Raw genomic sequence first — 15077 nt, forward strand, 5'->3', positions numbered from 1 at the left:
CTGGGGGCACAGAGGGACACGTTTTAACACATCACCCTGAAACTCATCACAAAGCCGTATTTAGCCCAGGTCTGTGGTGTCAGCCCTTCGCTGCAACATTGTGGTAGTGGAGGATGAATTCCTACCTCCAGGACAAGTTCCTTTTGCTCCATTTGGTGATAGCCTGCACATATCGCTTCCTCCTGGTCTCCACGGCGGCGAGGTCGGGCAGAGAGCAGCGAGGGGTCTTCATCAGCTCCAGCGTGGCTTCGTCTGGGGTTAGAAAAAAAATAACAGAAATAATGGGAATGGTGGGTTAAGAAATCCCAGGGGGAACAGGGAGAAGGGAGAGGATGCAGCAGTGGAGCGAAAGGCAGTGCCTGGGAGCCATGGGGCAGGGTCCTGGCCCCAGCATCACCCGAGGTGCCACCCATGGGGCACTGAGCCCCCTCCAAGCCACAGTTGCACCCACCAGTAGCAGCAATTCCTGCTGAAAGCCCATTTCTTCAGAGCACTCACCAGCTGGGGCTGCCGGGAGGTGAGGCGAGATGGCACCCCGCGGTCGAGGGTTGGGGCTCGCTCTGCTGTTACTGTCAATGGACGGTTTTATTGATTTCAGGAGAAAACGCAGCAGGTTACCTCTTGTGTGACACTGCACAGATATTGAAAACTTGTGTGGAAAACCACCTGTGGCCAGCTTTGATTATATTTTAAAACATAAATTTTTAGTTATTCTGCTTTATTCTCTCTTGGTGAATTTCCCATTATTCCCCTGGCGAAGCAGAGATACGTTCGCATGTAGATAAACTGTATCTCTGTTCAGCTAGGAGCTCATTTGGAAAATGTTCTTACTCCTTTTTATTTATTTTTAAAACTGAATGAAAGCGTAAAGCTCCTATTCTCATCTGCTGAAGGGCAGAGAAGTTGTTCGCTCACCCATTTTCTGTGCTGACTTTACCTCTTTACTTAAACACTTTGTTTTCAGATGCAAACCCATGTTCACGACCTGCCCAGGGCAGCCCCCAGGCCTGCTTCAAACACCCCCCCTCCAAAAAATGAAAATGCAAATGCATTTCAGAGGCCGTCCCTGCTCCCGAGCCTCCTGCGCCTGCGATAAGGTGGAAGAGAAATAGTTAAGAGCAGGGAGGGGAAGTCCCAGCAACAGGACAGCCAGCGGCTGCTGGGGGGACCAGGATGCACAGAGACCAGCCTGATAATTAGCAGCTTCTCATTAATTCTGTACGGAGCAGCAGAAGCAAGCTGGCCACGTGTCAGGAGGTCACGGCCGTGTGTCAGGGAGGGGAGGAGAGCAGCCAGACGCCCTTCCGAGGGCCAGAATAATGCTGGCTTTCTCTTTCCCTCAATGAGGACATTGAGAGGAACGACCCCGGCCATGCCAGGAAACTTGTGTCACTTCAGCCTGGCCTTGGGCTGCTCCCTCTCAGCCAGATGTGGCCGCCATACCAGGCAGAAGCCACCCACTGCCCTGTCCTGATGGCCACCAGAGCCGGCAGGGAGGGTGATGGGCTCTCAGCTGGCCGGGGGTGACGGGGGGTGCCCGGAGCTGCTCTGGCTCGGTGGGAGCCAAGGAGACCCCCGCCCGCTCCGCAGGCACCTCGGGGCTCTACATGTCACGGGCAGGGGCGAGCAGCGCTGGGGCGATGCAACACTGTCTTCCTCCCTCCCCTGCGTTGTGCCCCGGCGGTGGAGAAACCAGAATATATACGTACGCAAATTAGGAGGCTTAATCAGGATTTTTGTTCAACTCAACGTGATGCTGCAATTAAGGCTTTGAACAGGACGGCCTATCAGCCTGAGTTTCTCTTTTTTTTCTTGTCTTTTTTTCTTCTTTTTTTTTTTTTTTGAACACACCAAGAGCTATTTTAAGCTATTTTAAGCACGACAGGAACCCCAAGGGTGTGTGGGTCTGGTGAAATAATTGCTTGCCTCAGGTTCTTGAAAGCACAAGGCAACACAGCACCTGAGCCATGTAATTACTCTTACAGCTGCAAACTGGGCCGTATGTTACACCCGCGTGTGCTTTTCCTGGAGATGATGCTACTCCATAGCTCAGCACCAAGTCCCTTCTCCTCCCCAGACCCACAAGGAGCCGTCCCTGCATCCCTCTGCACTCAGAGAGGAGGGATCATGAGCCACTGACCTAGGACCCCCGTTGCCTCAAGCCCCCCGAACCGCTGCATGGCAGTGATGGCCTTGGTGAGCTCCTCCTGTGTCTGCAGCTGTCCTGTGACAGGATCCGGAGGAGGCAGATACCCAAATTTCGTCAGCCAGTCCTGTGAAACAAGGAGAAGGCGGGGGATGAGAAAAGGAATCAGCAGAGTGGACTTGTCCCAGCAGCATCAGAAATGCCAGGACTGGCTTAATGGTGAAGCCAAAACCTCAGTCACCTGCAGCCCCTGACAGGACTGACTGATTTATTTAAGAGGAGAAATAAATGGCTCTTCTCTCTGTGCCCTCATTTCCAACATTTCCACGTGCCCTGGTTTAACCATCTCTCTGCCAGTTGCCTTAAAGCATTTAGAGCCAAGCGTGGGTATCTCTACCACCAGAAAGCAGTGGGGACCTGTGAAACACCTGCATGTCCCTCTGCCAAAGCCTAAGCAAGCACAGCCACATGCCAGCGATCCCCCTGCCACGGATGCCTCATTAAAACCAAGACCGCTATTTGATAGGAATTTGTCTTTCAAAGCACAACGCATCTTTATGAAGATCTTCCTCTTTTCATTCTAAAACTGATGACAAAATGCCATAAATCTTCTTACAACAGCTTTTTAAATGTCTGGTGAATTATCTTTCTCAATCCTTTCCTACCTTCCTTCTTGCTCTCCTACCTCAGCAAAGAATAGTAATACCACATGCAGAGAATGCTATAAACACCTACCCTCTATTTTCTTTATCTGTATCAAGGAAACATTGATCTATCGAGCCTCTTGAAGGCTGATATTGATCTAGGCTTCCACCGCAGTCGATATGCCACAAATTTATTGCAGTCAGATTGGTGCCAAAAGTCAGTGCCTGCTTATCGCTACAATCTGCATGTTTCATAGCTCGGTGTCACCTGCAGCGGCCACCCCGAATGCCACAGCATCCCCAGCGCCTCTCTGGCAAGCCCAATTAAACAATTGCACACTTACAGTCCTTTACGACAGATCTCCCCATGCCTGGGGTGGTTCTCCGTTGGGGAACATGGTCTCCTGTGCTGGGTTTCTCACCGGCAATTCACTTCCCTCCTCACCCTCCTTCACGGTTGCCTTATTTTAGCAGGGTGCTGTGTTATTACAGCCAGAGAAAGCAGCTTCTCTGGCCAGTTCTTGTTGCTTAATGCAACTCCATTAGCCACCACCTTGCTAGGAGCACATTAGCATTGTCACAGCCTTCCCTCGCCATCAGGCCGAAGGCCAGGCCAAGCACTCTCTCCTCCTCCCCCTGCTCCTCTTTGTCCCTTTGCATAGCAAAAACGTTTGTGACACAAATTAGACATACAATTCGCCCTTGATTGTTCATGAGAAATTGGCTGTGACACAGAGCTCGGCAGCCGGCCCATCAATTGCCGAGGATGGTGGGGTTTAATTTGGTTTCTTCGCCGGCCATGGAGACAGTGTCATTTATTCTCTAATGACAGCGGAGCTGATGCTACCCCAGAGATGTACATAACTCAGCTTTGCTCAGGTCCTCCTGGAGATGGAGGTGGCAGCAAAAGGCTGGGGAAAGCAAAGGCACAGTGAGGTCCAGCAAAGGTCCTGCTGCTCTGGCTGCAGGCAGGGCAAGATCTTCTCTCTTTCTTAACCCAAAGGAACAGAGAAAGCACAAACACAACTGGACACCCCAAAGCGAATGGGGGGCTCCCTACAGAAAAGATGGAAGGAATGGGCAGATATCACAAGCCCTTCACCTGATCCACCTTGCAAGCACTGATTTTCCTGCCTGTGAGTTTTCATGTAGACCATCATGTTTATCATGTCTTACTCAGGTTCTCCAGAATTTTATAGACCTCTGTGACATCACTCTCATTTCTCTATTTTCCAGTGTACGGGTTCTGGCCTGTTTCCTCTCTCCTCATAAGCAAAGCTGATCCATAATATTGAACTTTCACATACCACCTTTGCTGTGGCAGAAAATTCCATTAAGGAAAATGCAGCTGGATTTGAGTTTGAGAAAGACCAGCAGGACTTGTTTGGCTAATTATCTGTGTGCCCTGTGAAAGCTTTTCAGATATTTTCTTGTCCTTAACTAGGACAAAAGTTAAACTCATAAATTTCCATAAATGAAAAAAAAAAATGTCCACTGAGATAACTTCAACATGTTCCCTTATTTCCACTTTTTTTTTTTAATAAAAAAGCTTTTTTCCCAACTCTCATTAGCTTAAAATGTTTAAATGAAATAGTGATTTGAGCAGAATGCTAAAATTCTTTGAACATATTTCTTGCCTGAGTTGGCATGATAACAACTTTTCCTTAAAAATGTGCTGTGCTAAATGAATTGACCTAATCCCATGAGAAGATTCAGCTTCAGCAATTCCCTGCTTTAAAAGGAAAAAAAATTGCTTCACCAAAAACTTCAGATTAAGCCAACGTTCGAGCATTTTCCAACTCTAAGATGAGCTGGGAACGAGTGTGGCTGTACTACATAGCTCATGCCGTGGCCTGGGGTACGTACCTTAGTCTGGGACTCACAGGATCTCAGGGAATCACCTCATTGTGTCTCTGGCCCCCAGTTCCTCATCTACACAATACTTGCAATAGACTTCCCTGGTCTGCTCACACTGGGAACTCCATCCTCAATGGCGAGGGACTGCCAGGCCCGACCCAGCCAATGTGTTTCACTGCTATTGCCAAAAGTGGACCCACACAATGGACTTCTCCTCCAGTGCTGGGAGCTGGCAAAGATGGGGCTGGGGGCAGATGGAGGAACCAAGCCCAGCCCACAATGGATCTTTTGATCCAGCTCCACCACCGAGCCACACAGAATTAAAGGTTTCCCATTGTGCCCACGTCTGGGGAAAAAAAGAAAGAAAAAAGAAAAAAGTAAGAACTGCATGCCTGACAAAAATGTCCAAAGACACCCATCCATCTGCACCTCCCCTCCACTGCACCAGATAAACACAGCTGCCAGCGAGAGCCCTCACGCTGGTCAGCGTGGAGCAGAAGCACACACACACCCCTTAGAAACCACAGACAGGGGGTTTATTGACAAAACACCATCCCTGCGTGGGGCTGGAGATCCCACCCTGCCCCGTGTGGCATGGCGGGACTCACGCCGTGTCCCGGGCAGCGGGGAAAAGCCATTGCAACACTTTCACCTCTCAGGACCGAGGCACCAGGGATGGAGGCTCCCTGGGTGCTGCCTACGCCGCATCCCCTGTGGTGTCATGGGACCAGCCATCCACGGGCAACACAACTCAAGAAATGTAGAAAAAATGGGGGGGTGGGAAGAAAAAAAAAAAAAGATTTTCCCTCCCTTGTATCCCTACAATCTTTAAATGGTTTGATTTTACCCCTCCCATCCCACCGCGGGGGGTACCCAATAAAAGATGTCTTAAGGCAACTGCTTCAAAGCACAGTTTTACTGTGTTAATGGTGATGCAGCAGCATCGTTCCTCCACGGAGCCGCTCCACACGGGCGTTTGGAGACAGATTGCTCACTTGGTTGGCTAAAAATAAGCTCTATTATTTTTTCTTGTCTGGGCTCCCGTACCGCTGTGGCATAGCGTGATGGGGAAAAGCCTGCTTGTCGCCTTAAAAAATGGTAAACAGAATCTAAAGCAGCAGAATTTTTTTGCATGTAATTCTTTTTCTTTCGGAGAAGGCACAAAGTTAGGAAAAATGCTAATTAAGTCCTCTTCTCTCCTGCAAACAAGCCCTGCTTCAAATTTGGACTTTTTTTACTCCTGAACCCATTTGATGGAATACCAGGGAGCGATGCTGCTGTGGCAGCACCCAGGGACTGTGGCTTTCCAGGGCCAAGTGATGACCCAGAGCAAAACACTGACTCCAGCAGCAGTGAAGCCTGTGGTATCACTTATGCAGAGCCAATTTTCAGATTAAAATGGCAATTTGATTTCTTTCTTCTATCCACTTCCTTTGTATCAATACCCTTTTGTCCTAGAACCTACTTACCTGCTTCGTTTTAAAATAGATGTAGATATTGTCCCTCTTTTATGGAAGATTTATGAGCTTTGTAGGTTTGCTTTTACAAATATTAATATTATATAAGCTGATGGGCTTATTCAACTGCCACAGGCAAAAAAAAAAAGACTCAGTCAGCAAGTTTTCTTCCTGATGATTTCTTTTTAAGGGTCGTAGGCTGGCATTTACAAGAAGACAAACTCGTTCGGGATAACAAAGAGAGGATAAACAGGATAAACAGCAAAACAGAAATTAGGATAAGCAGAAAAACTCTACCCAAGCCAGTTCCGTGCTCCTCCCTGCTCTTGTATTATTATAATGACCATGTTTCTAAAGCTTAGCCCCAAAAAACAGGGTCTTTTTCTTTTTTTTCTTGATGTTGCGTAACTGTACAGGAAAAAAAAACAGCCTTAATCCTGCCGAGTTTGTAACACTCCCTTTGCTTAAGGATGTCGTTTTACCCGACACATCCCCATGTGGAGAGGAGCAGAGAACTACCTGGTTCCTCTGCAGACTCCCAGACTGGCTCCATCCCCATCTCATCAACACTGGAGGAAAAAATTCATGAGTTTAAATTCATGTCCCTGTTGACAGGGGTGCAAAAGCAGCACCCACAACGCTCTGCCTAAGGGCTGTGGGTTGTGACACCTGCGGGCACCTCTCCCTGGTCCATGCCACGGCCACCAGCATCACCCCGGATGCCTCTTTGCAGCGAGGATCCACGCTTGCAGTGACTTGCAACATACCTCCAGAGACTCTTCGGATGTGCAACATGCACAGAGAGGATGCTGGTATATCCCAATTTCCAAATTTTCAGGGCAGTCCAAGGTTTGACCAGAAGCATGTTTTTTTACTCAAAAGATCCCTTTAATTAGCACCTTTTCTTATTAATCAAGCTACAAGTTGCTTTTATTCATTTAAAAAGGCTCCTGTCACAGCTGAGAGGCTAAACCCTTACCCTGACCTGAACCTGGCCCTTGGCTTTCCGGCGGGGGCAGCCCCAGTGAGGTCCCTCCCCGCCGTCCCCAATGGCCCCAGATGCTGCAGGAGCACAAAACACCCCAGCGCTCATCTCCACAGCTCGCCTCCTGCCATCCACGCCAGATAACCACGGAGAAACGGGGCTTTGTTTTTGCAGGGTCACCCAGGGGGAGAGGAATTTGAAAGCTCCCTTTCCTGCTGGAAGTCCCTTTACACCCCGGTGCAGTCGCCCTTTGCTCATGCAGGGGAAGAAAATCCAAACACGCTATTCAACAAAATTAATGACCCAGATTACCAAAATAAAGCTACAACTCAAACATCCGGAACTAATTTCCAAATTACACTTCACTTTGTCTCTGCAGCTACCATTAAATAGGGTGGAAGTTTTTAAAATTACAAAAAAAAAAAAAAAATCACTGCCACAACAAACTAAATTAAAGGGAAATTGCTTTTGGCTGTTTGAGTTTTTCTTCCAAGTTTTCGAAGGTTTATAGTATTCAAATTTTTACAGTAATTTTCCTGAGATCAAAGGACCCCAGGAACAACACCCATTAATTAGAGCAACACATATGGTGCCGCAATACTCCAAGGAGCACGCTCCTGCGATGTAACGGCCTTTGGGCCACGCAAAGCCAATAATTTTTTTCCAAAGGTTGCCACGCACCTCTCTAATGAGCTATCGTATGCATGTAATCAGCTGATTAATTCATTAGGAGAAAAAACTGCAGTTTGGATTAGAACCAGGATTTTGGTTGCCGCCACCGCTGAACCATGGGACCAGTTTCATTAGTTCACGCCAGAGGAGTCGCTTGAATCCAAACAGCTATTTAATTCGAGCGAACGCTACGCACAGAATCCAAGGTAGAAGTTAATGCAGCTGCTAATGATTTCCTCTCCCTCCCCCTTGCTTTAAATGTTCCATTAGGTTAACAACAGCCGCGTTGTGAAAGGTCACAACCTACGAGTCCTGAAGACAGCAGGTCCCTTGGCAAGGGACAGATCACACCACTCGATGACATTGGACCTGTGACATCCAGGTCATTAAAGATCCAGTGTAGATAGCACCTCCACTCTGGCACAGCTTGCTTCCCAGACAGCAACTGGATGCCAACTTGTCTGCCTGCAGGTCTTGTCAGACATGATCAGGTCTTGCCTGTAGCCTCAAACGCTCGTTTGTAGGGCTCTGCTCATGTTACCGCTGTCCTGGGCGTTGGGAGATGACATCCTCCACCAGGCAAGGTGAGCACAGAAAGCGTCTGTCATGATTTGGAAGCAAACTTCATCCACTCTGCAGTAGATGTTACACAAGGTGTAAGCATCTCTTTGGTTGGCTGGATACCAACAGCCTTCCCAGAAACACAGAGTTAATCAAGAGATGTTGTGGAAGCAGAATGAAATTCTCTGCAGACCACAGAAACAGCCTTTTCAACCTCTTTGAACCGAAGATCAAAGACCCAGTTCCCACCCATAGAAGGCAGGCAGAACAGTGCAGCGCAGAACAATGTTTACTACAGCTGGTTTAGGTTTCTTTTCAGAGTAGGAAAAAGTGACAAAACATATAAACAAGGTACAGTTTATTCTGTATTTTCAACATAAATGTGTATTTTTCGTGGTGGAGATTTAACACACCAGGGCTTTAGGGAGGCCTTCAATCACTGGAGGTTTTCCAGCACATCCTGAAAATTTCCCCTCAAAGGCAATGAACGATGCAAAAATATTTGTGTGCAATTGAAATTCCACATGACCATCAAAAAGGAGTTTCAATGGGAATAGTTTTCTGTTTTTAAATCAGCCCTAGTTTTGCATAATGCTGCCTGTCGTGGTGAAGCATCCTTTGTCATCAGTGAGTTATTTAGGAAGGAAAAGAAGAAAGTCCTGGCATATAACAGTCTGTTGAACTGTGACGGGAAGTTAGGTAAATGACCAAATTAGCATTCTTTTATCTTGCTACAAAAATAGCTCTAAACCATGGAACTCATCACTTACCATGGTTTATGAAAACAACCCTGCTCCTTTTGTGCAGGTGTAGTCGGAGGCTGTTTGCGGCAGGCGCAGGAGGCTCTCACCTGGCAGCACCATGTCCCAGTGATGGGTGCCACCGTCCGGATCCCATGCTGAACAGCAGACTTGGGACTTTCGCTCTGCCTGAATACCCCCAGCCCTGCTCACTACAAAGGAACATGCCAGCGCCTGCATTAAAAATAAAAATGTGACAAGTCCTAGCCCTCTGGTGGGCCCAGAGGCCAGTAACATCACTGGGGGATCTAAACAACCTCAATGCTCTATTCCATTGAGAAGCACAGTAAGTAATTACCATTGCAACATATGGCACATAAATACCAGCAGCAGAGTCTGGATGTGCTTTAAGATCCACTTCAGAGCATCTGTGCTACTGGTACCCGGGCTGTGCCCGGCTTCATCACTCCAGCTCCATTTACAAAGGACGAACCAGAGCATGGCCTCGACTGATGAGTCCAGGTAGGATGGACAGTGGCTAAGCAGGGTAGAGGAAAAAGCCCAACTCTAGCATGAGAGATGGAGCACCTGGAATCCATGAGACCTGCCACCCACCACTCTTGAAGCGGCTGCAGATGATGATCAGCAGTGTTCACAGCTCACATTAAACCCCAGGACAGATGTTTCTCCTGGATGCCGGCTCATCTCTGTGCTGGAGCCTGGCAGCCGGCAGGTGCCCAGAGTCAGGGAGCACATCCCCCTGGCACCCCCCTTCCCCACCAGCATCACCCACTGGTGTGCTCTGAGCACACCCGTAGGTACGACTGGAACAAATCTAACTTCAGTTCTGGTGTGATAGGGTTAAATGTCACCAGATACAGTTCTTACAGCATTTGTGAGCCCAGGAGAACTGTCCTCCACATGTACCCGGCCGCCGTCCACACGTAGCCAGGAAAGAGGTTTCCCTGCTCAACACAGCGCAATAAATCATGGTGTGAGGTTGCCTCATCCCTGAAATCACATCCTTTCTGTATGAAGAAAAATCAAAGCCAAGACTTTGCGAATTCGAGTTTTCTGGGCACCGGACATGGGAATGTCCATGGCTTCCTGGATGATTTTGCACAAGGCTCATTGGAGTCCAAAGGTGCTGGAGGGCTGCTGTGAGCAGAGCCAGCTGGACAGTGCTCCTCAGGAAATGTCTGCTGGAGATGGACAGAGGGAACAAAGCGTGCCTTGACCCTCCTCTCCCTGCACTCCTCCACCTTGTCTCATCCATACAGCAGGAGGGTGGGCAGGAGGGCAGCTGCTGTGTCCCTTGCCCAAGGGGAATAGCACATCAGGAGGCTCCCCGAGCCCTCTCCACCATGGGAGCTGGGCTGCTTGCCCTATGCACAGCAGGGAGGCTCTGCAAGTAGGGTTCTCTGGGGGTTTAGTTCATCTCAGCTCACAGATGTTCAGACATTTAATTAAAATCTCTGAGCTTCCCAAGTATCCGACAAGGGGCTGTTGACATCACCCAAGCAGACTGTGCAGAGAACTTCCAAACACTTGTGTCTTCCAGCTGGACTGGGACCAAGATGAGCAAGAAGATGATGAATTCTTTTAAAAGTAGTATAAATTGCTCTTTACGAAAGTGAGAATACATGGCAAGGCTCTCCTAGGGGGTGAGTTTAGAGGTCCTGGTTTTGCTTAATGAGCCTGTCGATCTCATTGGACCCAAACGGCACGTTTGCTCACGGTACATAGGGAGAGTCAATGACGCACTGAGAACACAATGGCGTCAATCTATATTCTCTCCTGGTCTCACCGAGATGAGCTCCTACTCTTTCGGTTTCAGTCATTAAACAAACCACGTCTGGCAGCTAACTGAACAGACCACTATACATCAAATCAAATCTCTCGCTAACTCCATTTATTGGATCTTTTATTAGGACAGTGTCTTCTCCAGGATGGACTCCACACCTCACTTTCTCTCTGCAGCATGACTGGTAACACCAGAGTTTGCCTTGGCCTGTCCACGTCCTCACTCACAGCTTTCAACCTCCATCCCAGGCTTCAGAGTTGAACCTCCAGGATGGCTTACCTGTTTCCCCATTTACAGCAGCCAACAACATTTTACCTTGATAAATCAGCTCAGCTGCACATCTCTCCTCCACTCATTAGCTCAGAGATCAGTGGCTTCCTTCCTCCCCCATGTAGCATCATGCTTCCCTCCAGCTAGGTAGGCTTGGCTTTCAAGATAACCTCAGGACACAGACTGCCTGTTTAAATATGCTCACAGTGTGGCTCAATAACCCTTTCAAGAGATTGCAGAAATTCTCTAGTCCTCTGCAAACTGGGAATTCAAATGCTGTTATCTGTGCTCTGTGCTAGGACTGGTCCAAGGGCTGCTAACAACAGTCGCAGTCCCCGCATTTACCTCAGCAGCTTTTAGATCGGGTCTTAGCTGCATCTTCCCATTTAGTTTTTAGCAATGAAAATATTGTGACGTTAAGAAATCCATAAATCAGAAGCTGTGCTGGGGTGTGAAATAAAGCATCCATTTGGGAGAGAATTAAGCCCTATTTATGTGTCCTGTCCCTGGATCTATGTGACTACAGGAACAACACATTTGCTACCTGGTTGGCTTTGCTGCTTCCCCCAATCTCTTTAAAACAGCAGTATTACAATGAGCTCTTCTTGTTGACAGGCTCTTTCTATTAGCTGTACAAGTGTCTTGAACAATTATTGATGCTGTGGGCAACTGGGGAACAGAAAAAAAAGGAGCTTTCTGTTCAGGATCAAGGCTATTAAAGCAAAGGAAGCAATAATATCGCAATTCTCAGGTGACCAGCCCTCAGGTGCAAACGTCTGCAGAAATACTTCAGGAGCACCCCACAGGCTGCATGAGCTGGAAGGAATTACCCACTGAACAGCAGCAAATTAAGTCACCAAAGTATTGGGCAGTTTGCAAAACATGACAAAAACTCTTTAATTATTAAAACAAACTAACTGAAATGAATAATTTAATCTGCTCTGACTAGTCCAGGGCATTATCCCATGGCTACCAGATGACTCTGCTTTCCACGAGAAGCCAGAGGGGTGCCGGGAAGCACCAGGGAAGGGTCTCCTCATTCTGCACAGTGACCCCCAAAACCGAGGCTTGGCAGGCGGGAGCCAGGCTTGGCTAAGCATCACGTGTGAACAATGATGTCCCTTATTAGGAGTCCTTGTTCCTGGCTCTGTCCAGGAGCGGCAAGAAGCCTCGGAGGTGCCTGCTGTGACTGATGGCACCGGCCATGGCAGCGTGGCTGTCATTCGATCAGAGGGGATGCTTTATGCACAGGCTGCAGATAATAAATAAGATTTGGGTGACTTTTAATGTTCCCTTGAAGAACATGGGTACTGAGTGGTGCTGTTGTGACTCATGTCCATGTGAAGGGACAGGGGACTGGATAGCTGTGTGCTGAAGGACGGACTGTCCTGATGTACCCCCACACAGCTTCAAATGACCCCTTCAGGAGGCCGGTTCCCCAGGGACACCACCATCCCCGGGGCACCTGCCCAGCATCCCAACCCCGGGTTTCTGCCAGGTGGCTCAGTGCCATGTGTCCATGGCCACAGGGTCACCCCACTGCTGCTGTCTGCTCCTCATCAGCCTGCAGACCTCAAAAACCACCATTATTTTTGGCGTGGGCTTGAACAGGTACAGGGCAGTGGAGCTCCAAAGCCCTTAGACAGGGACGAGCCTTTTCACAACACAACGGCCGTCTGCGCGACTGCAGCCCTGCACGGTGCCTCGAATCCAGCCCTGATCTTAATTACAACAGTGTCTCTTCGCTCACTCCGGTCCTGATCCCACCAGTGTTGATGGGATGTGCAAATTAAAGCCAGTGCCTGCGATTTTACACATCAAAAGCCACTCCGGGCTTGCGATAAAGGAGCCAGCTCTCCCCACCGCCCTCCAGCCGGCACCTCTGCACATCCCCTTCCCAGCACGGCTGGCAACAGCCACATTTATGCACAAAGATCATCTCTCCCCCACTGTGTGGCAAATGATGAAATAAAAAGATTATCAAACTTACATATTTGAAAAAGCTCTAATAGGAAAATATCCCCAATCTTCTGTGGCCTCTCTACGGTGTTGATAAAGCCTGACACAGCTGGAGGCATCCTTCACCTTTCTATGCATAAATAGCCAGAGTTTATGTACCTATTAGATCTATCTGCAGTGGTAGGCAGATATTGAGATTAAGGGGTTTCAGCTTCCCAGCCACGTACCCCATGCCGAGACCCAGGTAAAAGCATCCCACCGAACTGCCCCAGCTACCGCTAGTCTCCTTAAACCTCAGGCACACTTCCCTACCCTCGAGGCTTGGTTTGCCTCTCACACCATAACCCCTATAGCATAAGCAATAAAGGAAAATTGACATTTTTATCTTGCTCAATCTTTGCTAAAAGTACGCTTCCCCTCTGTGAGGGCTGTGGGTGTTGGTGGCGACAGCAGGACGAGGCAGATGACTCCCGTTACGGGCAGCCGCTGCGCTATGCTCACAAGGTTTATACAGAAATTCATCCCTTGGCCCCTTCCCGAGACCTATTCCAGCCGAAATGATGCAGACTAACTTTTGATACCAAACTCATTAAATGAAGAGGTCTCACATTCCTACATAAGCAGAATATGAAATGCAGAGAAACTCCTGGAACAGACCATCCTGCACAGCAGAACAGAAAATCCATCTGCTAAATTGGATACATTTAATCACACCGGGTTTGTTTTGCCTTTTCTTTATTATTTTTTTAAAGGCCCATATATTTTGACTCCTTCAGCTTCACGACACAACCTCTGTCAATGCATTTGATTGAAAATGTCACAGTGACCATCTGTATCACGTCAGGAGCGGAGTCGCTCTCCTTGCAACACCAGGACGGCTCTTCATCAGGAGCAGAGACATGCCCCAGCATGCTGAGTGGGCTGTTGTTCTCCTCCGCTGTATATATCAAGTACCATTTGTTAACTATATGGAAGCCAACCATCCAGGCCCACTGTCTCTTGCCCTAAATACCAGGAGAACAATCTCATCTCCTGCTGAACCTTGTGCAGAAAGGTAATCAACATCATCCTGCAACTGCAGAGTATCTTCAGACACATCTACTGCCAAAGCTCACAAAGCTGGGTGATACCCCAGAAGGAGCTGAACACCTTCCCAAGGGGAGAAGGAACCATGCACAGCCACATCTGCATCACCCTGGTGCTCAAGGACTTGGAGATGTGGTGCTACAACAGACACCATTACGGTGAAGGGCCAGCAAAACCCACCAGAAACATTGCAGAAGAGAGGACATGTATGCCCTTGGAGAAACTAAGACAAAGCACCAGGTTCTGCTGACTGCGGTGCTTGGGGTTTTGCCTTGACCACGCAACGAGCTTGTTCAGAAATGCAAGTGATGAGTTTCTTTTTCATAAAGAGTGGGGTGAACCCTTGTTCCTCCTTATCAACATGTCAATTCTTCCTGCTTTGCTTGGGGAAGGAAGAAGTGCTCAAACTGCAGCTAGCACAGGAGAGCTATAAAAATATCAGTAAATAAGTGTTACTCCCTCTTTAACACAGGGAATGAGACAATTTGACCTTTCAGACACCTGCAGCTTTCTACAGCTCCAGCCCTGCCTTTTGGATGATGTTTTGGGGTACATCAAGCCCGCAGAATGCAAAGGTGGCACAGAGAGCTTTCAAACAGTTTAAGCAGGTTCAGTGCTGAGACCTGTCTAGCCACGATAATAAACCAGCTTTGTTTTGTTCAGGGTTTTTTTTTTCTTCCTTTTTTTTTTTTTTTTTTTTTGTGCATGCCACAGCCACAAGCGTAGACATTATCCTTTATTTTCTTCCATAGCAAGGACACAGACATACAGTGCAAGCAGATTTGCTGCTGCTGTGCAATTAACCCACTTTAGCAGACAGCTGTCCCTGAGCAAAACCCCAGCAGCAGCAGGGGAGGTAGGACACAGCCCCTTCCTCAAAGGGATGCGACTTTCAA

At 48.3% G+C, this 15077-nt stretch overlaps 1 protein-coding gene across 2 annotated transcripts in view; it reads right to left on the bottom strand.

Moving 5' to 3' along the window:
- The window catches only part of MMP17 (matrix metallopeptidase 17), a 62431-nt gene that overhangs the window by 21861 nt on the left and 25493 nt on the right, over positions 1–15077 (bottom strand). The window contains exons 2-3 of one of the 2 annotated variants that reach the window (XM_068412758.1): positions 2141–2273; positions 126–252 (exon numbers count right to left, since the gene is read on the bottom strand). In XM_068412758.1, coding sequence (XP_068268859.1) covers positions 126–252; positions 2141–2273 — 260 coding nt within the window. Of the gene's footprint in view, positions 1–125; positions 253–2140; positions 2274–15077 lie in introns of those variants that run through there. The other variant, XM_068412759.1, reaches the window with a different exon arrangement.

Source organism: Nyctibius grandis, chromosome 14 (genome assembly GCF_013368605.1).
Source record: "Nyctibius grandis isolate bNycGra1 chromosome 14, bNycGra1.pri, whole genome shotgun sequence".
Lineage (NCBI taxonomy): Eukaryota > Metazoa > Chordata > Aves > Nyctibiiformes > Nyctibiidae > Nyctibius > Nyctibius grandis.